This window comes from Bos grunniens, chromosome 5 (assembly GCF_055505025.1).
Source record: "Bos grunniens cultivar Pamir isolate PY7600 chromosome 5, Bosgru_T2T1.0, whole genome shotgun sequence".
NCBI lineage: Eukaryota > Metazoa > Chordata > Mammalia > Artiodactyla > Bovidae > Bos > Bos grunniens.
Window position 1 is genome coordinate 43098056 of NC_141169.1, and position 25708 is coordinate 43123763.

Here is a 25708-nt window from a genome sequence, read left to right on the forward strand (position 1 = left end):
GAATAACTGAAGATGTGAATAGAGATCTTATAATATTGGCTACACAGAGTTATCTAACTTACTAGCAGTTTTCCAGGGCAGGAAAGGTTAAAGGATTTTAATAAATAATAATTCTGTGACTAGAACAAGAACTTCCAAGAGTCAATTTTTTAGTCTTATAGTCCCTTAAAATGTAATTTGATGTTTTCTGGAATTTTCCCACATTTGGCCATTTGTATGAAAATGGAAAATTTGTTTGCTTGTCAGGTCTTGCTTGTGATCTGCAGTTTCTAGTTACTTATAACCCAGGTTTTGAGCTTTTATATTAATTTTGTTTGTAGGATGCTGTTCTAATGCAATTTTGTGCAAATAAATTGGACAAGAAGGACTTCTTTGGAAAATCAGATCCTTTTCTTGTATTTTATCGAAGTAATGAAGATGGCAGGTAGATTTATCTTTTATGCATTTTAAGTCTATGATAAGTATGCTATTTAAATTATCATTTTTTCTAGAGAAGCTTATTAAATTGATAAACAGTACAATATTTTGGTATTCACAAGATTGATAGGATTTTTTTCATTTCAATAACAATGTATAACTTTATAAGCATTTTATATGTTTTGTTTGATATTTATAATGAATGGTTTTCAGCTTCATAGAAATATTTCCTCTTCTATTGCATTAATAGTATGGAAGTTTTATTTTTTTGTAGAAATCTGAAATGCTGAAACTAATGTATTTTGTTAATAGAACTGAACTCAAGCAGATTTCTTGGAGAGAAACATGGATTTTTATTGGTTGCTTTTTATACTACATGGTTTTTTCAATAATATATGGCATTCAAGAAAATTTTTCATTTTATTCTAGTAATTTGAATATTTTACCAGTTATGATTAGACTGGTTTCTATGTGATTTGAAAATATATTATAATTTATTTTAATTTTTATTGCAGTATTGTTGATATGTAATATTATATGTTACAGGTGTGCAAAATAATGATTCACAATTTTTAAAGGTTGCACTTCATTTATAATTATTATAAAATATTGGCTGTATTCCCTGCATTGTACAACATATCCTTGTAGCTTATTTTATGTGAAATAGTTTGTACCTGTTAATCCCTTCCAGTATTTCTCCTCCTATGTCCTATCTCCTATCTCCTCACTGATAACCGCTAGTTTGTTCTCTGTATCTGTGAGATATTTTATATCTGTATCTGTGCTTCTTTTTGTTATGTTCACTAGTTTGTTGTATTTTTTAAATTCCCCATATAAGTGACATCATATAGTATTTGTCTTTTTCTGTCTGACTTACTTCACTTAGCATAATACCCTCCAAGTCTATCTATGTTGTTGCAAATGGCAAAGTTTTATTTCTTTTTTCATGACTGAGTAGTATTCCGTTGTGTAGAGTATAATTTAATACATATGACTTTACCATGAAATACATTTGTATTAGTTTCTGTGATTCTTACTGTATTTTAAATATTAAGGAGAAAGTTTAATTGTTAAAATTATGAGCTAATAAAGGTTCTACTGCCTAGGTGTAAACTGTGACCCTGCTACTTAATAGTTATGGGACCATAGGCAAGTTTTAAAACTCATGTGGGGCTCATTTCCTCATGTGTGAAATGGGTTAATAATCATAGTTACCTCCCAGGGCTGTTGAGAGTATTAAGTGCATTACTACACAAAAATCATTAAGAGCTTACTTAACGTAAGAATTATGTTAGCTGTTATTATTATTTTATTATCTTATGGTATAATGTTTCCTGTTTTCCTTAACTATGCATAATAAAGTAGTAGCTAAAAAGAAAATGTCATTGGGAGATTAAAATGAGAGGAATTGGCTGTTTTAAAAAAAAGGTAACCTTCTATACTTATAAATGAAATTATACATGTTAATGTTATGTAATAAGTATAAAATAGTACATAAAAATAGAAAGTTTGCTATTTAAAGCGAATATACCGAAATATAAAATGATGCTTTACAGAGTGTAGAATTTTTGTTGATGCAATCACTGGGAAACTATTGATTATTTTTGTTATGGTATCATATTGTTAGATTTTGCATGCTTCTTTTGTATTTCAGTGGTAAAAATGTTAGAGTAGCATTTACATCTGAACACTAATTTTACCCATGTGAAAAATATTGGACAGTGAAGACAATAATCATATTTTTCAGTTTTTTGCAGAGTTAAAAATAAAAAACTAAAAAATCATTCAAAATTTCTTGAATAACAAAGAATAAAGTTCATGTTTACTCTTGTCTGAACAACCTATTTCCTGAATTTTCTCTTTTATTCTTACTTCTTTACTTACAAAATTAGTTGCACAATCATAGAGTTTCAGTCCACCACACATATAATGCCACTGGTAAGAGAATATTACAAAATTTTGTTATGCTTGTAAAAATGGTATTAACTTATTTATTAAATAAAATATGAATATTGAGTACAACTAATCTAAAAATCTAAAATCATTTAAAAACAACTCAATGTATTTTAATACAGGTTATTCAATAAAAATATTTTTCTTATAACACTATTTGTAATAAATATATACACATACTTATATGTATATAGCAGTACTCCTGAATATTAGCACTGCAGAGACTCCTGTCAGAGTTTTCACTAGTGACACTAGTGCTGGAATTATTAGTGACTTTTTGTTGCCTATATACCATATAAGTTCAGTTCAGTTCAGTCGCTCAGTCATGTCCGACTCTTTGCAACCCCATGTACCACAGCATGCCAGGCCTCCCTGTCCATCACCAACTCCCAGAGTTTACCCAAACTCATATCCATCGAGTCGGTGATGCCATCCAACCATCTCATCCTCTGTCGTCCCCTTCTCCTCCTGCCTGGAAACCCTCCCAGCAACAGGGTCTTTTCCAATGAGTCAGCTCTTCACACCAGGTGGCCAAAATACTGGAGTTTCAGCTTCAACATCAGTCCTTCCAATGAACACCCAGGACTGATCTCCTTTAGGATGGACTGGTTGGATCTCCTTGCAGTCCAAGGGACTCTCAAGGGTCTTCTCCAACACCACAGTTCAAAAGCATCAATTCTTCAGCGCTCAGCTTTCTTCACAGTCCATACATGACCACTGGAAAAACCATAGCCTTGACTAGACGGACCTTTGTTGACAAAGTAATGTCTCTGATTTTAATATGCTGTCTAGGTTGGTCATAACTTTCCTTCTTGGGAGTAAGTGTCTTTTAATTTCATGTCTGCAATCACCATCTACAATCATTTTGGAGCCCACAAAAATAAAGTCAGCCATTGTTTCCACTGTTTCCCTGTCTATTTGCCATGAAGTGACTGAACCGGATGGCATGATCTTAGTTTTCTGAATGTTGAGCTTTAAGCTAATTTTTTCACTCTCCTCTTTCACTTTCATCAAGAGGCTCTTTAGTTCTTCTTCACTTTCTGCCATAAGTGCTTTACAAATGAGAATGACAGATGACCACTTAGTTTATAAGTAGCTCACTAAGAAGGTGAGTCAGTTTATTAAGAGAAGTTTCAAAGTAATTTTGATTAATCTTTTAGAGTTTTCTCTATCATTTATGTTTCTTTTAATGTTTTTTTGCCCTGGGTGATTCCTATATTGCTTTGGGTGATTCAACTTTGAGAGCATTTGACCACATTATACAAACACATATTCTCTTGAGCTCTGTCAATTTAGTAACATGAGTTTCTTTCGATAGGTAAGGCTACTACCAGGAAGAGTGTAGTGCTAACGCCATAAATCTTAAACTGAAAACATGATCCATTCATATTATGTTTCTCTTTGATCTCGTAATGAAGAGAGACCCTTTCTTGACCGTGAAGAGGAAAATGGACTCAGTGCCCTTTCAAAATGGAATTATTATCTTATAGGGTCTAGTTGCAATATGTTCATCATGGTGTAGTTATATAATACTCTCATGATCACGACTATACGAGGGATCCCTGCATTTAGAACACTACATGCCTAAGGGTTTAGTGAAAGTTGAATTTAGGTATTGTTCTAACCAAGATCATTTAAAACATTTTATAGCTCTTGAACTGCTGCATAAATTTGCATTGCTGCTAAGTAGCTTCAGTCATGTCCGACTCTGTGCGACCCCATAGACGGCAGCCCACCAGGCTCCCCTATCCCTGGGATTCTCCAGGGAACAACACTGAAGTGGGTTGCCATTTCCTTCTCCAATGCATGAAAGTGAAAGTGAAGTCGCCCAGTCGTGTCCGACTCCTAGCGACCCCATGGACTGCAGCCCACCAGGCTCCTCTGTCCATGGGATTTTCCAGGCAAGAGTACTGGAGTGGGGTGCCACTGGCAAGAATATTACCAGGACCTGATTGATGTCCAGAGATTAAATGGCTTGGTGGAAACAATACTGAAATTTGAATCAGAAAACTAGTTTAAGGTTTCATGGATTCTACTGCTTATTATATATTCTTTAATTGCTATCTTTCTTCCCTCTAGGAATAAGCAACAGTTTAGATTTAAAAAAAAGAACCACATATTGAATGGTCTCTACTATAAATCCATTATGTTAATCTTAAATAAGCCTTTGACCCTCCTCAGAAATCATTCCTTTTTCTTAATCCATCAATGTTCCTCTCTCCCAGACAGTTATGCACTTTTTCCCTCTTTCTTATTTACTGTTTATCTTGTTTCCTATTTAATAGGACAATGCAAGCAAATGGAGAAATTCCTTAAGATCCCATCACAATATCTACCCCTGTGTTTGGTCTTCCCAAATGCTCTGCAAAATGACTATCCAAGTGCTTCCAAGGCCTACTACTCCATTTTGATGCCCTCTGTCCTATCCACTTCCATCTACTTCAGGACATTACTCTAGCCTTCTTCCCCTTTCACTCATACATCACAAATAGTCTTTTCTCTAATGTATTTTTCCTTTAGCATACACGCTTGTTGTTCTTAACTTCATCTTAAAAAAAAAACTAAAAAGTGACAAAAAACACACCTTTCACTTGACTAATCTTTCCCCTTTAAGTTATCCTCAAGTTCTCTTTTTTCTTATTACAGCTAAACTGCTCAAAAATGTTTACACATTCTGCCTGTTTCTCTTCTCTTTCTTAGACTCATTCTAACCAGATTTTTGTGCCCAGTATTCCAATAAATTTCTCAAAATTACTGATAACCTTCATGTTTAGTGACTGATAGATACTTTTCACTGCAACATGTCACTACAATTTTTATAGAGATTATTTACACAGCAGTTTTAGGATTTATTGAATGTTCAGGTCATTTTTAGTAAATTCATTGCACAATTGCAATTTTTAATTTTTCAAATATTTTTTCATTTATTTTTGGCTGTGCTGGGTCTTTGTTGCTACACGTGGGCATTTTCTAGTTCCAGAGACCAGGGGCTATTCTCCAGTTGTGGTGTATAGACTTCTCACTGTGGTGGTTTCTCTTGTGGAGCCCGGGCTCTAGGGCATGCGGGCTTCAGGAGTTGCGGCACATGGGCCCAGTAGTTAATAGTTCAAAGGCTCCAGAGTGCAGGCTCAGTAAGCTGTGGTGCATGGGCTTAGCTGGCCCATGGCAACGTGGGATCGTCCCAGACCAGGGATAGAACTGGTGTCCCCTTCATTGCAAGGTGGATTCTTAACCACTGGGCCACCAGGAAATTCCCTCATTGCTTTATGTTATGATGCTGCTGCTGCTGCTAAGTCGCTTCAGTCGTGTCTGACTCTGTGCGACCCCATAGATGGCAGCCCACCAGGCTCTTCTGTCCCTGGGATTCTCCAGGCAAGAATACTGGAGTGAGTTGCCATATGTTATGATGAGCTAATCTTTAAAGTTTTGAAACAGCAAATCTTTTTATTGACTGATATAACAGTAACAAAGGGACAGGCAACCTGTATTCTGAACAAAATATAAAGAAAGAAATGATTGCTAAGCATATATTAGAACTAAATCATGAAAATAACTGGAAAACTTTTTTTTTTTTTTTACAGTTTTACAATCTGTCATAAAACAGAAGTTGTCAAAAACACTCTAAATCCTGTATGGCAAGCATTCAAGATCTCAGTAAGAGCTTTATGTAATGGCGATTATGACAGGTAAAATAAGTGTCAACTTGTCTGAGAGTTTTAATCACTGTAGATTTTGTATCCAATAGTCTAAGTTGAATTTTTAAAATTAAGATGGCTTCTTTGCCAATGTAAATGTGTATTTACCAAAGCATAGTTGACTTATTAAGAATTTTTTAAGTAACATTTTTTACCCATAATGATATGGGCAAGAGGAATAATTTGACTAATTAAATTTTGATTTGACTGAATTTTCAAAAACAAAAATGTGCAAAGTGCTAAAAATATATTGAATATTTGTTTATTTTAACATATGCAAAAGTATCCCATAATTTTTATAGCCTCAGAAACCTTTTATAGGTTTTCATTTGGTATTATCTTTCTAGAAAGAAATAAGTAAATATACAAAAGATGTAAAATTATTATTATGTATGTTATCAACCCTGTTTACTCCTGAGAATCCTATTTGACATCATCATTCTCATGGTCACTGAGTTATAAAAGTTCTACAGATCTAGAACAGGGAAGATTCTGGTGTTTTACAAATAAGTAGGTCATGTGGCCCTAAAGATCTTCCCACAATATACCTGAAGATTTATTCATATCAAAGTTTTTTCTTTTTCTTATGAAGATGGATTATAAGATTACTATATAAAAACCCCTTCTCACCCCAAAACATATTTTATCTTACTACTTGTATATTAGAAAAATGAAAATTTATTCTATTAACTAAAATCATAGGAAAAACTATCCATTACCAATATGTCATTAGATGTTCTTAAAATGTATTATGCTACTTGCCTGTCACTTTATTCATTTAATAATGTCACAACTTTATTTAATTGGACTCATTCTTTCTAAGACCATGATTTGTATAATACAGTTAGCAGCATCAGCATCACCTGATGAAACTTGTAAAAATTCAAGTTCTTGGGCCCACCCCCGGGACTACTGAACCAGAAACACTTGGGCATGAGGTCACATAATTCACATTTTTACAAGCCTTCCATGTGATTCTGATATATGCTGAGTTTGAGAAATACAAACTCAATGTCAAAACACGAAGTCAATGGTTTTGAAGACTGGAAAAGTAGCTCTATGCTCCTCATTGAAGAGCTGTGTCAAACTATAAATGGTTTTCCTGTTTAATTTCCTATTCTGTTTAAAGAATTTAAAAATCTATGTGATTTTAAAAACCTATTTTAAAGTAAAAATTGAAGACTAGTATTAAAATCAGAAAATCAGCTTTATTTTGTAAAACTTGAAAGTATACAATATTTTATCTAAGAAAGTCTATAACTTATTTTTTAACTTTCAGTCATATGTTAATTTGATCTTACTAAATAACTTTACCCTGTGTGTATGTTTTCACCATGGACAGAACCGTCAAAGTAGAGGTGTATGACTGGAATCGAGATGGAAGGTAAGACATTGTCTTTTGTTTTGTTTTTGCTTTTACAAATTAATATGCTTTAAGAAGCAAATATACTGAAATGACCACATTTTCCCATTTTAAATTTTGAATTGTGTATTTTTGTCTTGTTTTTCTGTTACTAAAGTGTTCACGTGATATTTTAAGAATGAGTGTATTCAATTTGCAAAATAAAATAGAGGTCTTCCTCTATTTTTAATAGTAATAAAAATATAGTAATTTTAGAAACTACTAAAATTGCTAGTAACATATTAAAGATTACTAGTAATATAGTAAAGATTTTCAACTTGGACTTGATTTCTCATTGTGTACAATTTATAGACATCTAGTTTTATAGCTGTAGAGTTGTGATTCTCAAATTTCTGCATCTCATAATCTCTCTGAAGATTTCTATAACCTTTCTACCGCACATCATCCATGGGAACACATCTGAGCTCCCCTTCCACAAAAAAGGAGCACATACCTCACAAACAAACAATAAAACAAAACTCTAGAATTATGTCTGCTAATTGCCAATAAAAATAGGTAAGCAGAGTTCTGAAATTATGGTTTCCCTCTGCATAGCGCAACATGTTAATAAGTAAGAGAGGAACACACCACTGTTTTTTCTTTAGATATATTCTCACTATTTCTAATGTTTTAAGTAAGACTGATATTGAGGTGTGTTTTTAAATTTATTTATTTTTAATTGAAGGATAATTGCTTTACAATATTGTATTGGTTTCTGCCAAATATCAATATGAATCAGCCATAGCTAAACCTATGTCCCCTCTCCCTTGAGCCTTCCTCCCGCCTCCCTGTCCATCCGACCTCTCTGTTACAAAGCCCTGGTTTCAGTTCCCTGAGTCATATAGCAAATTCCCATTGGCTATCTATTTTACATATAGTAATACATATGTTTCCATGTTACTCTCTCCTTACAATGCATCCTCTCCTTCTACACCCCAGCCCTGTGTCCGTTAAGTCTGTTCTCTATCTTTAGGCCTCCATTACTGCTCTGCATATAGGTTCATCAATAGTCTTTCTAGATTCTACATATATGCATTAATATACAATATTTGTTTTGTCTTTCTGACTTATTTCACTCTGTGTGATAGGCTCTAGGTTCATCCACCTCATTAGAACTGACTCAAATGCGTTCCTTTTCAAATGCTAAGTATTTAAGCCCATGGGCTTCCCAGGTGGTGCTAGTGGTAAAGAACCTGCCTGACAATGCAGGAGACATAAGAGATCCAGGTTCGATCCCTGGGTTGGGAAGATCCCCTGGAGAAGTCCATGGCAACCCCCAGTATTCTTGCCTAGAGAATCCTGTGGACAGAGGAGCCTGGCAGGCTGCAGTTCATAGGGCCACACAGAGTTGGACATGACTGAAGTGACAGAGCACACCTAAGCCCACTGTTGTGACCTATTGCTCAGAAAAAAAAAAAAGGTTCCTTTCAAAATAATACCTATTTACAGTGCACCTGGCCACACAAGAGTTCTGATGGAGATGTATGAGTTTGATGTTATTTTCATGCTTCAGATCAGATCAGTCACTCAGTCGTGTCCGACTCTTTGCGACCCCATGAATCGCAGCATGCCAGGCCTCCCTGTCCATCACCGACTCCCGGAGTTCACTCAGACTCACGTCCATCGAGTCAGCAATAACATCCAGCCATCTCATCCTCTGTCATCCTCTTTTGCTCCTGCCCCCAATCCCTCCCAGCATCAGAGTCTTTTCCAATGAGTCAACTCTTCGCATGAGGTGGCCAGAGTACTGGAGTTTCAGCTTTAGCACCATTCCTTGCAAAGAAATCCCAGGGCTGATCTCCTTCAGAATGGACTGGTTAGATCTCCTTGCAGTCCAAGGGACTCTCAAGAGTCTTCTCTAACACTACAGTTTAAAAGCATCAATTCTTCAGTGCTCAGCTTTCTTCACAGTCCAACTCTCGCATCCATGCATGACCACTGGAAAAACCATAGCCTTGACTAGACGGGCCTTTGTTGGCAAAGTAATGTCTCTGCTTTTCAATATGCTATCTAGGTTGGTCATAACTTTTCTTCCAAGGAGTAAACATCTTTTAATTTCATGGCTGCAGTTACCATCTGCAGTGATTTTGGAGCCCAAAAAAATAAAGTCTGACACTGTTTCCACTGTTTCCTCATCTATTTCCCATAAAGTGATGGGACCAGATGCCATGATCTTCGTTTTCTGTATGCTGAGCTTTAAGCCAACTTTTTCACTCTACTCTTTCACTTTCACTCTCCTCTTTCAAGAGGTTTTTAGTTCCTCTTCACTTTCTGCCATAAGGGTGGTGTCATCTGCATATCTGAGGTTATTGATATTGCTCCCGGCAATCTTGATTCCAGCTTCTGCTTCTTCCAGCCCAACATTTCTCATGATGTACTCTGAATAGAAGTTAAATAATCAGGTTGACAATATACAGCCTTGATGTACTCCTTTTCCTATTTGGAACCAGTCGGTTGTTCCATGTCCAGTTCTAACTGTTGCTTCCTGACCTGCATATAGGTTTCTCAAGAAGCAGGTCAGGTGGTCTGCTATTCCCATCTCTTTCAAAATTTTCCACAGTTTCTTGTGATCCACACAGTCAAAGGCTTTGGCATAGTCAATAAAGCAGAAATAGATGTTTTTCTGGAACTCTCATGCTTTTTCGATGATCCAGTGGATGTTGGCAATTTGATCTCTGGTTCCTCTACTTTTTCTAAAACCAGCTTGAACATCTGGAAGTTCACAGTTCACGTATTGCTGAAGCCTGGCGTGGAGAATTTTGAGCATTACTTTACTAGCGTGTGAGATGAGTGCAATTGTGTGGTAGTTTGAGCATTCTTTGGCATTGCCTTTCTTTGGGATTGGAATGAAAACTGACCTTTTCCAGTCCTCAAATACTATAGGTGTATCATTATTTAAATTGTATATCTAAGTGTATATCAGTGCTTTTGATTCCTCTTTTTAAGGAAGAGTATTTGCTTGGTGGATTCCATCATTTTTTTTTTTCCCCCTTTTTGACAGCTCAACTTAGTTTTGATCACTGGAAATACAATGTTAGTCACATATGTATTTCAAATTTTCTAGTGGCAGCATTAACAAGTGTCAGTGTAAAAAAAATAGTTACAGTTTAGAAGTTAGGAGTTATGTTTTACTTGGTGGGAATTTTTAGGACTTCAAGCCTGAGAAACATCATCTCAAGTAATCCTGAGATAACTGCTCCAAGGAGGTGGAGGGAGAGGAGTACGTTTATATAGAAGCTCATAACAAGGGGCAGATAGTTTGAACATCAGGAGATGATTGTTAATTAAGGAAAACCAGAAATCTCAAGGAACTTAGTGCTTTTCTGTTTGGGAAGATGCAAGAGTCTAGGCTTGCTGAAATCTTTCCTTTCATATGCATCTCAGCTAGCTGGGGCCAGTGCTCACCATGGGAGTTGGCTGATGGCTTCCAGATAACAGATATTGTTATTCCTGGGCTTAGAAATTCACATTTGGAGGGTGGGAATCCCTGATGGCTATGACATCCTTGTTGATTGATACAGCAGGAAATAACTCCCTTGCACAGAAGTAAAACTAAACCAATGAAACTTATGTACATATTAATTTTCTAGTGTCAGCATTAACAAGTAAAACTCAACCAGTGAAACTGATGTAATATTTAATTTTATATGTGCAAAATGTTTTTAATTATGCAATCAATATCAACTTATTACAGAGAAAATTTTAAATTTTTATACTAAGTCTTTGAAATCTGATATGGTATTTCATGCTTATGGTACATCTCAATTGAGACTGGCTACAATTCAAGTGCCCTACAGCAACATCTGGTTGTCAATTGTCATATTGGATAGCACTCTGTAGAGTGTAATAAAATTATTGACCTGAAACAAATAAGCTGCCAAATATTCCTTGACCAAAGAAGGCTTTATCTTTGATTAGTATAGAATCTCAATTCAGAGACTGTGACCAGGACAACTCATGTGCAAGTCCCTGCAGGCAAGTGAAGGTGCTTATTTATAGAGAAAAGGGAGTTGGGAGGGCCATAACAATGAAAGAGTCTGTGGCTTTTGATTTTCTGAGTCCTTGCCAAGAAGGAAGAGGAAGTTTCTTCTGCTTTGCATGTATGTGCATGCTCAGTTGCTTCATTCATGTCCAACTCTGCAACCCCATGAGCTGTCGTCTGCCAGGTTCCTCTCTCCATGAGACTCTCCTGGCAAGAATACTGGAGTGGGTTGCTAGTTCCTCCTTCGGGGGACCTTCCTGACTAAGAGATCCAACCCGCATCTCCTACAACTCCTGCATTGGCAGGCAGATTCTTTATCACTGAGCCACCTCACCTCGGAAGCTCTTATATTGTTGGAGCTCTTCTATTGTTACAGGGCAGGAGAGCTCCCCCTGTTGGTCTCCTTGCTGTATTTATTTGAGGTTTCTGTTTTAATAAAGTTCATATACAGTGATATAACTAACTTTATATCAATTGTCTTATTCTTAAATCAGTTTGATTTTCTGAATTTGATACAAGTTGAGAGTTTTTCCCTTATAAAGTGGAGAAAAACTGGTCAGACATATGTATTATTTTGTCTATAAGTTTAATCATAAGAAGTAAATAGAGTAATTTGATGTTTCAATCCAGAAAGTATTTCAGTCAAAAATTGAAGTGAAAAATGTGTGATAGTGTTACATGCTTATATTATGTTTTATTTGCTAAGGTGCATTATATAATTGAAGTGTTAATAATATTCCCTGATTGTTCTATATAGCATCAGGCTTTGCTTTCACCACGAGACACAACCACAACTGAGCATCATTTCCTCTTTGGCCCAGCCTCTTCATTCTTTCTACCCTGCTTTTTCAGTAGCATATTGGACACCTACCAACCAGGGGAGCTCATCTTCCACTGTCATAACTTTTGCCTTTTCATAGTGTTCATGGGGTTCTTGAGAAAAAAATACTGGAGTGATTTCCAGTTCCCTTCACCAGTGAACCCGTTTTGTCAGAACTCTACACTATGACCCATCCATCTTGGGTAATCCTGCATGGCATGGCTCATAGTTTCATTGAGTTGCATAGGGCGGTGATCTGTGTGATCATTTTGGTTACTTTCCTGTGATTGTGGTTTTCATTCTGGAGGCTATGGGATTGTAGTTCTTGCTTCTCCCAGAGATGACAGAGTAGAAGGACGTGGGCTCTTCTTCTCCTTCCTGTGAGTGTTTGAAGGTCTCGGGCAGAGGCATGCATCAGCAATGTCCTGCAGCAGGGACAAGGGGACTGACAGCTGCAGTTCTGGGAGGTGCAGGTTGGCATAAGTCCCTTTGAAGATTGCCTTTAGACCTACCATAAAGCCTATAGACTCTAATATTGTGTAGGAACCTGGAAGGTTAGGTCCATGAATCAAGGAAAATTTGACATGGTCAAGCAGGAGATGGGAAGAGTGAACATCAACATCTTAGGAATCAGTGAACTAAAATGGAAGGGAATGGGAAAATTTAATTAATTTGATCATTTTATCAACTACTGTAAGAATCCTTTAGAAGAAATGGAGTATCCCTCATAGTCAACAAAAGAATCCAAAATGTGGTACTTGGGTGCAGTCTCAAAAATGACAGAATGATCTTGGTTTGTTTCCAATGCAAACCATTCAACATCAGAAGAATCCAAGTCTGTGCCCCAATCACTAGACAGTTCTATGAAGATATACAAGACCTTCTAGAACTTAAAAAGAAAAAAAAAAGAAAAAAGATGTCCTTTTCATCATAGGGGATTGGAATGCAAAAGTAGGAAGTCAAGAGAACCTGGAGTAACAAGCAAGGTTGGTTTTGGAGTACAAAATGAAACAGAACAAAGGCTAACAAGTTTTGCCAAGAGAACACACTGGGCATAGCAAACATGTCCTTCCAAAAACACAAGAGATGACTCTACACATGGACATCATGAGATGGGCCGTACTGAAATCAGATTGATTATGTCCTATGCAGCTGAAGATAGAGAAACTCCATACAGTCAATAAAATCAAGACCTGGAGCTGACTGTTGCTCAGATCATGAGCTCCTTATTGCAAACTTCAGGCTTTCTTGAATAAAGTAGCTAAAATCACTAGGCTATTCAGGTATGACCTAAATAAAATACCTTATGATTATACAGTAGAGGTGATGAATAGATTCAAGGTATTAGATCTGATGGACAGGATTCATGAAGAACTATGGATAGAGGTTTGTAATATTCTACAAGACCCTGTGACCAAAAGCATCCCAAAGAAAAAGAAATGCAAGAAGGCAAAGTGATTATCAGAGGAGGCCTTACTGATAGCTGAGAAGAGAAGAGAAGTAAAAGGCAAAGAGAAAGGGAAAGATATTCCCAACTGAAAGCAGATTTATGGAGAATAGAAAGGAGAGATAAGAAAGCCTTCTTATATGAATGATGCAAAGAAATAGAGAAAAACAACAGAATGGGCAAAACTAGAGATCTCTTCAAGACCATTGGTGATACCAAGGGAATATTTCATGCAAAGATGGCCACAATAAAGGGCAGAAACAGCAAAGACTCACCAGAAGCAGAAGAGATTAAGAAGAGGTGGAAAGAATACACAGAAGAACTAGGAAAAAAAGACCTTGGTGGTCTGGATAACCACTCTGGTATGATCACTCACTTAGAGCCAGATATACTGGAGTGTGAACTATAGTGAGCATTCAGTTCAGTTCAGTCACTCAGTCATGTCCGATTCTTTGTGACCCCACGTACTGCAACACTGCAGGCTTCCCTGTCCATCGCCAACTCCTGGAGCCTTTTCAAGCTCATGTCCATCACGTTGGTGGTGCCATCCAGCCATCTCATCCTCTGTTGTCCCCTTCTCTTCCCGCCTTCAATCTTTCCCAGCATCAGGGTCTTTTCCTATGAGTCAGTTCTTTGCATCAGGTGGCCAAAGTATTCTGCTTCAGCATCAGTCCTTCTAATGAATATTCAGGACTGATTTCCTTTAGGATTGACAGGTTGGATCTCCTTGCAGTCCAAGGGACACTCAAGAGTCTTTGCCAACACCACAGTTCAAAAACTTCAAGTCTTCAGCACTCAGCTTTCTTTATAGTCCGACTCTCACATCCATACATGACCACTGGAAAAACCATAGCCTTGACTAGACAGATCTTTGTTGGCAAAGTAATGTCTCTGCTTTTTAATATGCTGTCTAGGTTGGTCATAGCTTTTCTTCCAAGGAGCAAGTGTCTTTGAATTTCATGGCTGCAGTCGCCATCTGCAGTGATTTTGGAGCCCCAAAAATAACATCTCTCACTGTTTTCATTGTTTCACCATCTATTTGCTATGAGGTAATGGGACCAGATGCCATGATCTTAGTTTTGTGAATGTTGAGTTTTAAGTAGTGGGCATTATGAAGCATTACTATGAACAAAGCTAGTGGAAGTGATGGAATTCCAGCAGAGCTATTTCAAATCCTAAAAGATGATGCTGTTAAAGTGTTCCACTCAATATGCCAGCAAATTTGGAAAACTCAGCAATGGCCACTGAACTGGAAAGGGTTAGTTTTCATTCCATTCAAAAAGAAATGCAATACCAAAGAATGTTCAAACTACAGTACAGTTGTGCTCATTTCAATGCTAGGAAGGTAATGCTCAAAATTTTTCAAGCTGGACTTCAACAGTATGTTAACTGAGAACTTCCAGATGTACAAACTGAATTTACTAAGGACAGCAGAAACAGAGATCAAATTGCCAACATCCAAGGGATCATAGAAAAAGAAAGGGATTCCCAGAAAAGCATCAACGTCTGCTTCATTGACTATGCTATAGCCTTTGACTGCATGGATCAAAATAAGGTGTGGAACAATTTTAAAGAGATGGAAATACCAGACCAGCTTCCTGAAAAACCTGTATGCAGGTCAAGACAGCTAAAACCAAGCATAGAACAATGGACTGGTTCAAAATTGGTAAAGGAGTAAGACAAGGCTATATATTGTCACCATGTTTATTTAACTTGATGCAGAGTACATCATGCGAAGTGTCAGGCTGGATCAGGCACAAGCTGAAATCAAGATTGCTTGGTAGAAATATCAACAACCTCAGATATACAGATGATACCACTCTAATGACAGAAAGTGAAGAGGAACTAAAGAGCCTCTTGTGAAGGTGAAAGATCAGAGTGAAAATCCGGACTTAAAACTCACATTCAAAAACTAAGTTAATGGCATCCAGTCCCATCACTTCATGGCAAATAAATGGGGGGAAAGTGGCAGATTTCATTATCTTGTGCTCCAAAATCACTGTGGATAATGATGGCAGCCATGAAATTAAAATATGCTTGCTCCTTGGAAGAAGAATTATGACATATTTAGACTGTGTATTAAAAATCAGAGACATCACTTTGCCAACAAAGATCCTAATGTCAAAGCTTTGCTTTTTCCAGTAGTCATGTACAGATGTGAGAGTTGGACCATAAAGTAGACTGAGCACTGAAGAAGTGATGCTTTCCAATTGTGATGCTGGAAAAGACTCCTGAAAATCCCTTTGACAGCAAGGAAATCAAACATGTCAATCCTGAAGGAAATTAACCCTGAGTATTCATTGGAAGGACTGAGGCTGAAGCTGAAGATCCAATACTTTAGCTACCTGATGTGAAGAGCTGACCAGCTGGAAAAGACTGAGGGCAGGAGGTAAGAGAATGACAAAGGATGAGATGGGGATAGCATCACTGACTCAGTGGATATGAATTTGAGCAATCTCTGAGAGATGGTAAAGGACAGGGAAGCCTGACATGCTGCAGTACATGGGATTGCAAAGAGTCAGACACAACTTAGTGACTGATTAACAGCAACAATAATATTCACTGATTAGGAACTTCAGGAATTTGTGTGATCTTTAATTTAGAAATCTGATGCTGTATTTGTCTGAAAACATATACTTGAAATTAATTCTGTAGCAAATATCTTGTGCATCTATGAGACATACAAAAATGTGATAATGCTGTTGAGCAAGCAGCCATCTGACATTAAAATGTGTATTCTGATCTTAAAATAAAAGAATTATAGTCATTGGTACTGTTTTTTAAAGTCTAAACACATTAAAACACATTAACACTGACCTGTGAACACAGAGACATTGCATCACCTTGGTATGATTATTTTAACTCTGATGCTGGGAGGGATTGGGGCAAGAGGAGAAGGGGACGTCAGAGGATGAGATGGCTGGATGGCATCACTGACTCAATGGACGTGAGTCTCAGTGAACTCCGGGAGTTGGTGTTGGACAGGGAGGCCTGGCGTGCTGCGATTCATGGGGGTCGCAAAGAGTCGGACACGATTGAGCGACTGATCTGATCTGATCTGATCTGATGTACTTAATTTCAACCAGTTATACCACTTTTCTAAAATCATTCCCATAATTCCTACCATATCTTCAAATCATGTGAGGGAAGAATATTTAAACCTCATTTTAACAATTGAAAAGCTGAAATGCTGAGAAACTGACTTGTCTAGATTACAGAGCAATCAGTAGTAGTATCCTTAAAATGATTCAAATTCTTCCAGTTGCTTCAGCTGAGTTAGTAGCTTAATTTGAAATTCAGGGTGCATTAATGGGACAGCTCTGCCTTAAAACCATGTGGTTCCAATGTAGGACTGATTGTAAAAGACTCACTGAGTAATTTGCTATCTCCCAGAAAATGATTTGATGAAACAGTTGAACTAGTGAACTTCCAGTCATAAAATCCTGGCTTGTAGTGTCCTTTGAACAGAGAGCAAAAATTTCATTTTTATTACTGTGCATTTTATCAAATGTAGTCATTTTAAAAAGTGATAAGACTTTTCTATACATCTGTGTCTCTTTTGCTGTCTTACATACAGGGTTATTGTTACCATCTTTCTAAATTCCATATATATGCATTAGTTTACTGTATTGGTGTTTTTCTTTCTGGCTTACTTCACTCTGTATAATAGGCTCCAGTTTCATCCACCTCATTAGAACTGATTCAAACCCAGAGGGATGGTACAGAGAGGGAGGTGGGAGGGGGGTTCAGGATGGAGAACAAGTGTACACCTGTGGCAGATTCATATTGATGTATGGAAAACCCAATACAATATTGTAAAGTAATTAGCCTCCAATTAAAGTAAATAAATTTATATTTAAAAAAAAGAAAATAAAAAAATAAATAAAGTGATAATACTTATAAATAAATAAATCTGTAAAATGCTATCCAAATGCTATCAGTCTCTTGTATGTCGCTTTTGAAAGTAATATTTGTTAAATGTATTTGATGTTTTATACACATAATTATAGGTCATCATGGTATGAAATAACAGTGATTCCTGGTTCAGTGCTTCATTCAAGAATTTAAGTTTTCTGAGTCATTATAACTCATTTACAAGGAGCCGTTTATATATACCTTTATATTTTTCTGATTTATTTTAATTTCCTCACATATTCTGATTAGTCTTTTTCTAGCAATAGACTTCAATTTGCCTGCAATTAATCTTTAGTGCCCTAAACACATAAATAATGATGGGATCAGTATATTTTCTTATTCCATTACCTATCACTTACTTGAAACTTTTAAAAATGCTAATTGTTTTTATTTATTTATGATCCAATTAATTCTATTAATTTTAGAATAAATTATTATTGTGTGCCAAACAGGTTACCATGTGATTGATTTAACAAAACACTCCAGTCTTTATACAACAATATTTTAATTTTTTGTATTTTCATATTCTTTCACTCACTTTGATTATATATTCTCTCAGATGTGTATTTCAAGGAAAAAATATTTTTCTTATTTTCAATAAGATTTTAAAGAAAATTATATAAACATTTCACATTGGTGCTTAACTAAAAGGTATATGCAAGATAGATCTTGGGAAGTATAATTCTAATAAAGACTGGTTCCAAATCAGGAAAGGAGTACATCAAGACTATATGTTATCACCCTGCTTATTTAACTTATATGCAGAATACATCATGAGAAACGCTGGGCTGGAAGAAGAACAAGCTGGAATCAAGATTGCCAGGAGAAATATCAATAACCTCAGAGATGCAGATGACACCACCCTTACGGCAGAAAGTGAAGAACTAAAGAGCCTCTTGATGAAAGTGAAAGAGGAGAGTGAAAAAGCTGGCTTAAAACTCATCATTCAAAAAACAAAGATCATGGCATCTGGTCCAATCACTTCATGGCAAAACAATGGAAACAGTAAGAAACTTTATTTTCCTGGGGGCCAAAATCACTGCAGATGGTGACTGCAGCCATGAAATTAAAAAACACTTGCTCCTTGTAAGAAAAGCTATGACCAACCTAGACAGCATATTAAAAAGAAGACACATTACTTTGCCAACAAATGTCTGTCTAGTCAAGGCTATGATTTTTCCGGTAGTCATGTATGGATGTGAGAGTTGGACTATAAAAAAAGCTGAGCACTGAAGAATTGATGCTTTTGAACTGTGGTGTTGAAGACTCTTGAGAATCCCCTGGACTGCAAGGAGATCCAACCTGTCAATCCTAAAGGAAATCAGTGCTGAATAGTCATTGGAAGCACTAATGCTGAAGCTGAAACTCCAATGCTTTGACCACCTGATGGGAAGAACTGACTCCTTGGAAAAGTCCCTGATGCTGGGAAAGATTGAAGGTGGGAGGAGAAGGGGACAACAGAGGGTGAGATGGTTGGATGGCAACACCGACTCAATGGACATGAGTTTGAGCAAGCTCTGGGTGTTGGTGATGGTCAGGGAGGCCTGGCATGCTGCAGTCTATGGGGTTTCAAAGTCAGACACAACTGAGCAACTGAACTGAATTGAGCATTGAAAAACTGATGTTTTCAAACTGTGGTGCTGGAAAAGAGTCATGAGAGTCTGTTGGACAGCAAGGCAATTGAACCAGTCAATCCTAAAGGAAATCAACCCTGAATATTCATTGGAAGGACTGATGTGAAGCTAAAGCTCCAATACTTTGGCCATCTGATGCAAAGAGCCAGCTCATTGGAAAAGACCCTGATGCTGTGAAAGATTGAAGGCAGGAGAAGGGGACAACAGAAGATGAGATGGTTGGATGGCATCACCAACTCAATGGACTCGAGTTTGAACAAGCTCCAAGAGATGGGGAAGGACAGGGAAGCCTCCAGTTGAGACCACTGCTGTACTGGTTCATAGTGTTTCTGGCACATTTTTTAGGTGCCACGTTTGCATTTTTCCCATCTTCTTTCCTTCCTGCCTTCCTCCCTTCCTTCCTTCCTCCCTCCTTCTCTCTCTTGCTCCCTCTCTCCCTCTTCCTAGCTTCCTCCCTTCTTTCTGTCTTCCTTCCTTTCTTTCTTTCATGGTTGATTTCAAACCTCATTTTTTTTGTGACTAGAAAGGATACTTGATATTATTATTATTGTCTTAAATTTATTGAGATTTGTTTTGTGGTCTAGCATGTGATCTATGCTGAAGAACATTCCATGAGCTCTTGAAAAGAGCATATATTCTATTGCATCTAGATGTAATGTTCAATTTGTATCTATTAGTCCATGTGCTCTAAAGTTCAGGGTATTTTCATAGTTTTTCTGCATCTCTCTGTCAATATAAATGGAATGTAAATTCTATTATTATTGTGTTACTCTCAACTGCTCCCATTATTTTTTTTCCAAACTTTATTTAGATATAATTGACATACAACATTGTGTATGTTTAAGGTGCACAACATGATGATTTTTTAAATTAATTAATTTATTTTAATTGGAGGCTAATTTTTGTAAATATTTGCTTTATCTATTAGGAACTTGTCGGCTGGGAGAATATGTATTTATAATTGTTATATCTTCTTGTTGGATCAGCCCCTAAAATTATGTGATGTGCTTCTTTGTCTCACTTTATAATTTTGTTTTAAAGTATCTTTGGTCTGATATATGTATTCATACCATAGCCTTTTCTGTGTGTTTTGTTTTCATTCACATAAAATACCATTTTCCATCCTATCAACTTTCAGACTGTCTCTTTAAATCTGAAATGAGTCTCTTGTAGGCCACATACATATGAGTCTTGTAATTTAATTCATTGATCCACTCTATGTCTTTTTAATTGAAGTTAGTATCAGTTTGCATCTTTTTTGAAGTATAGTTGATGTATAATATTATATAAGTTACAGATGTACAACAGAATAATTCATGATTTTTAAAGGTTATACTCTATTTACAGTTACAAAATACTGACTATATTTACTGTGTTGTAGACTATATCCTTTTAGCTTATTTATTTTATATGTCATTGTTTCTACCTCATAATTCACTGCCTCTATGCTGGCCCTTCTCCCCCGCTCCCTGATAACCACTAGTTTGATCTCTGGATCTGTGAGTCTCTTTCCTTTTTGTTGAATTCCCTACTTATTTTTTAAGATTCCATACATAAGTGGTATCATACATTATTTGTCTTTCTTTGTCTGATTTATTTCACTTAGCATAATGCACTGTGAGTCCATCTATGTTGTCACAAATGGCAAAATTTCATTGTTTTTTGTGCAGTATTGCATTACAGATAGATGCTACATTTTTTATCCATTCATCTATTGAAAGACACTCAGCTTGCTTCCGTATCTTGGCAGTTGTAAATAATACGGCTATGAACATTGGAGCTCATGCATCTTTTCACATTAGTGATTTTGTTTTTCGTTATACATGCATGAGTGGAATTGCTGGATCATGTAATAGTTCTATTTTTCCTTTTTTGAGAACACCATACTATTTTTCACATGATGTGCACCAACTTATATTCTCACCAACAGTATAAGAGGGTTCCTTTTGCTCAACATCAAACCACCAACATTAGTTATTTGTGCTCTTTTTCATGATACCCATTTTGACAGATGTGAAGTGGTATCTCACTCTGGTTTAGTTTGTATTTCTCTAATGAATAATGATATTGAGCATCTTTTCATGTACTTGTTGGCCATCTGTCTATATTCTTCAGAAAAAAAAATGTCTGTATAGTTCTTTGGTCCATTTTTTAATTGGTTGAGTCTTTTTGATGTTGATTTATATGAGCTCTTTATATATTTTGGATGTTAAGCCCTTATATTAGAAAATATTTTCTCTAATATTTTGTCTTTTCGTTCTGTCAATGGTTTTCTTTGCAAAATTTTTTAAGTCTAAGTCCCATTTGTTTATTTTTGCTTTTATTTCCTTTCCTTTCAGGGACAAATCCAGAAAATATTGCTATGATTTTTGTTAAAGGGTGAACATGTAAAAGGGTCCATGTTTTCTTCTAGAAGATTTAGCCTTTCATTTATGTCTTTATTCCATTTTGAGTTTATTTTTTATATGATGTAAGGAAAATGTCTGGCCTCATTTTTTATATGTAACTTTCCATTTTACCAGCACCACTTATTGAATAAACTGTATTTCCCCCATTGCATATTTTTATATCCTTTGTCATAGATTAAATGACTGCTAATGTATGGATTTCCTTCTGGGCTCTCTGTTTTGTTGAGCTAAGTGTCTGATCTTGTGACAGTACCGTACTGCTTTGATTATTGTTCCTTTGTACTGTAGTTTAAAGTTGAATGTTATTCCTCCAACTCTATTCTGATTTCATAAGATTTCACAAGATTTTCAGTCTTTTGTGTCTCCATACAAATTTTAAAATTACTTGTTCTACTTTTGTGAAAAATACTTTTGGGTTCACATTAAATCTTTGGATTGCCTTTGGCATTATTGTCATTTAAACAATATTAATTCTTCCAAATCATGAATGCAGTAAATCTTTCCATCTGTTGGTGTCATCTTAAGTTAGTTGCTTCAGTGTCTTATAGTTTTCAAAGTACAAGTCTTTTGCCTCCTTAAGTAGATTTATTCCTTGGTAGTTTATTCTTTTTCATGCCATTGGAAATGAGGTAGTTTCTTTAATTTCTCTTTTTGATAGTTTGTTGTTATTGTATAGAAGAGCAACAAATTTCTTTATATTAACTTTATATCCTGCAATGTTACCAAATTCGTTGCTGCACCCTAAGTTTTCTGGTGGTATATTTACAATTTTTTATGCATAGTATCATATTATCTTCAAACAGTGAAACATGTACTTTATCCTTTGCAATTAGGATTCATGTTATTCACGTTCTTTTCTGATTGCTGTGGCCAGGACTTACAAAACTATGTTGAACAAATGTGGTGACAGTGGGAATCCTTTTGTTTCTGATCAAAGAGGGAATGATTTTACTTTTTCATTGTGAAGTATGATGTTAGCTGTGAGTTCACCATATATGGCATTTATTGTGAACAACTATTTGCCAATAAAATGAACAACCTAGAAGAAATAGACAACTTCTTAGAATTTGCTTTCTCCCAATATTGAACCAGGAAAAAAAGTGGAAAATATAAAGAGACCGTTGATGCAGACCAGTATGAAATTGGATCAGTAATCAAAACACTCCCCACAAACTAAGTCCAGGACCAGATTACTTCACAGCTGAATTCTAGCAAAAATTTTGAGAGAAGTTAACATCTATCCTTCTCAAACTTTTCACAAAATTTCAGAGAATGGAATGCTCCTCAACTCTTTTGTGAGGTCAGTTTCACCCTGATACCAAATCCAGAAAAGATAACACAGAAAAAAAGAAAATTAATGGCCTATATCAGGGATTAAAATAGGTATACACATCCTCAACAAAATATTAGCAGCCAAATCAAGCAATACATGAAAATGACCATAAAGCATGATTAATAGAATTATCCCATGGATGCAAGGATTTTTCAGTATCTGCCAAGCAATCAGTGTGATACACCCCATTAAAAAATTGAATAATAAAAACCATATCCCTTTCCCAATAGGTGCAGAAAAAACTTGCCATACTTCAACTTCCATTTACAAAACAAATTCTCCAGAAAGTGGGTATAAAAGTATCATACAATGATGAAACCAGATGAATAAATATACCACAGTCTTCAATTGGAAGAATAAATATTGTGAAAATGAATATACTGCTCAAAGCAGATTCAATGCAATCCCTATCAAATTACCAGTTGCATTCTTCTCAGAGCTAGAACAACAACAACAAAAAAAGTTGATTTGTATGGAAACACAAAAGACCCCAAATAGCCAAAGCAATCTTGAGAAAGGAAAACAGAACTGGAGGAATCAGGCTCCTTGACTTCAAACTATACTGCAAAGCCACAATAATCAAGACAGTATAGTATTAGCACAAAAACAGAAATATAGATTAATGGTGCAAGGATAGAAAGCCCAGAGATAAATGAATGCACCTATGGACACCTTATCTTTGACAAAGGAGGCAAGAATATATAATGGAGAAAAGACAGTCTCTTCAGCAAGTGGTGTTGGAAAAGTTGGACAGCCACATGTGAAAGAATGAAATTAGAACATTACCTAAGACTATTCACAAGCATAAATTCAAAATGGATTAATTAGCTAAATGTAAGACCAGACACTGTAAAACTCTTAGAGGAAAACAAGAAAATCACTCTTTGACCTAAACCATATCAAGATATTTTTACACCTACCTTTTAGAGTAATGAATTAAAAACACAAATAAACAAATGTAACGTTATTAAACTTAAAAGGTTTGCACAACAAAGGAAACCATAAACAAGATGAAAAGATAGCCCTCAGGATAGGAGAAGATATTTGCAAATGAAGCAATGGACAAAAGATTAAACTTCAAAATATACAAATAGCTCATGGAACTCAATATTAAAAAACCAAGCAATCCAATCTAAAACTGGAAAGAAGAACTAAATATCTCTCCAAAGAAGACATACAGATGCCAAAGAGGCATATGAAAAGATACTCAGGCTTACTAATTATTAGAGAATTGCAAACAAAGTCTACAATGAAGTATCCCCTTACACTGGTGAGAAAGACCATCATCATAAAATCTACAAACAATAAATGCTGGAGAGAATGTGGAGTAAAGAGTACCTTCTTGTATTGTTGGAGGGATTATAAATTGATACAGCCACTGTGGAGAACAATATGGAGTTCCCTTAAAAAGCTAAAAACTACCATATGACCCAGAAATCCCTCTTCTGGACACACACCTGAGAAAACCATAATTCAAAAGGTCACGTGCACCCCAGTGTTCACTGAAGCACAATTTACCCAGCACATGGAAACAACCTAAATGTACAATGACAGATGAATGGAATAAAATGTTTGTGTGTGCTCACTCAGTCGTGTCCAGTTCTTTGTGAAACTTACAGAATGTAACCCACCAGGCTCATCTGTCCATGGGATTTTCCAGGCAAGAATACTGGAGTGGGTTGCCATTTCCTCCACCAGGGGATTTTCCTGACCAGGGAATCAAGCCACATCTGCATTCCCTGCATTGTCAGACAGATTCTTTACCACTGAGCCACCTGAGAAGCCCTAAAGATGTGGTACATGTATACAGTGAAATATTAGCCACTAAAGGGAATGAAATAGGGTCCTTTGTAGAGATGTGGGATAAACCTAAAGTTTATCAGGTAGAGTAAGTCATAGAGAGAGGAACAAATATTGTTTATTAACACATATATGTGGAATCTAGAAAAATGATACAGATGAAACTATTTCAGGGCAGGAATAGAGATACAGATGTGCAGAATGGAAATGTGGATACAGAAGTGAATGGGAAGGTAGAACAAATTGGGAGATTAGGATTTTCATATATACAGTACCATTTGTATTGATAAAATAGGTAGCTAGTTGGAACCTGCTATAAAGCACAGGAAGCTCAGCTTGGCGTTCTGTGTTGACCTAGATGGGTGGGATGGGGCAAGGGAGGAGGAAGGACTAAGAGCAAGAGATATACGTATACATATAGCTGATTCACTTCATTGTACAGCAGGAACTAACAAAATACTATAAAACATTTAAATACCAATTTAAACAAAATCAAAGAAAGCAAGCAAGCAAGAGAAAGAGGAAGTGAGGGAAGGAAGAGAGAGAGAAAGAAAGGAAAGAAAAAATGAAAGAAAGAAAAAGTAAAATCATTTGTAGATATATACTTACTGTCATTTTGTTCATTGTTCTCTATTTGGTTTTGTTGTTCTTTTTTGTTTCTTTTATTTTGCTATCTTGTGATTTGATGGCTATATTGTGTTATATTTGAATTCCTGTTTCTTTTTTGTGTGTTTTTGGACAGGGAGGCCTGGCGCGCTGCGATTCATGGGGTCGCACAGAGTCGGACACGACTGAGCGACTGAACTGAATGATAATTTTTTGGTATGCGACTATATATGCTGCTAAGTCGCTTCAGTCATGTCCGACTCTGTGCGACCCTGTAGACTGCAGCCCACCAGGCT

At 36.2% G+C, this 25708-nt stretch overlaps 1 protein-coding gene across 7 annotated transcripts in view; it reads left to right on the forward strand.

Moving 5' to 3' along the window:
• CPNE8 (copine 8) overlaps positions 1-25708 on the forward strand; it is a 272491-nt gene that overhangs the window by 141372 nt on the left and 105411 nt on the right. For all 7 annotated transcript variants that reach the window (XM_086399950.1, XM_086399952.1, XM_086399951.1 and 4 more), the window contains 3 exons: positions 321-424; positions 5952-6056; positions 7408-7449. In XM_086399950.1, coding sequence (XP_086256076.1) covers positions 321-424; positions 5952-6056; positions 7408-7449 — 251 coding nt within the window. The remainder of the gene's footprint in view (positions 1-320; positions 425-5951; positions 6057-7407; positions 7450-25708) is intronic.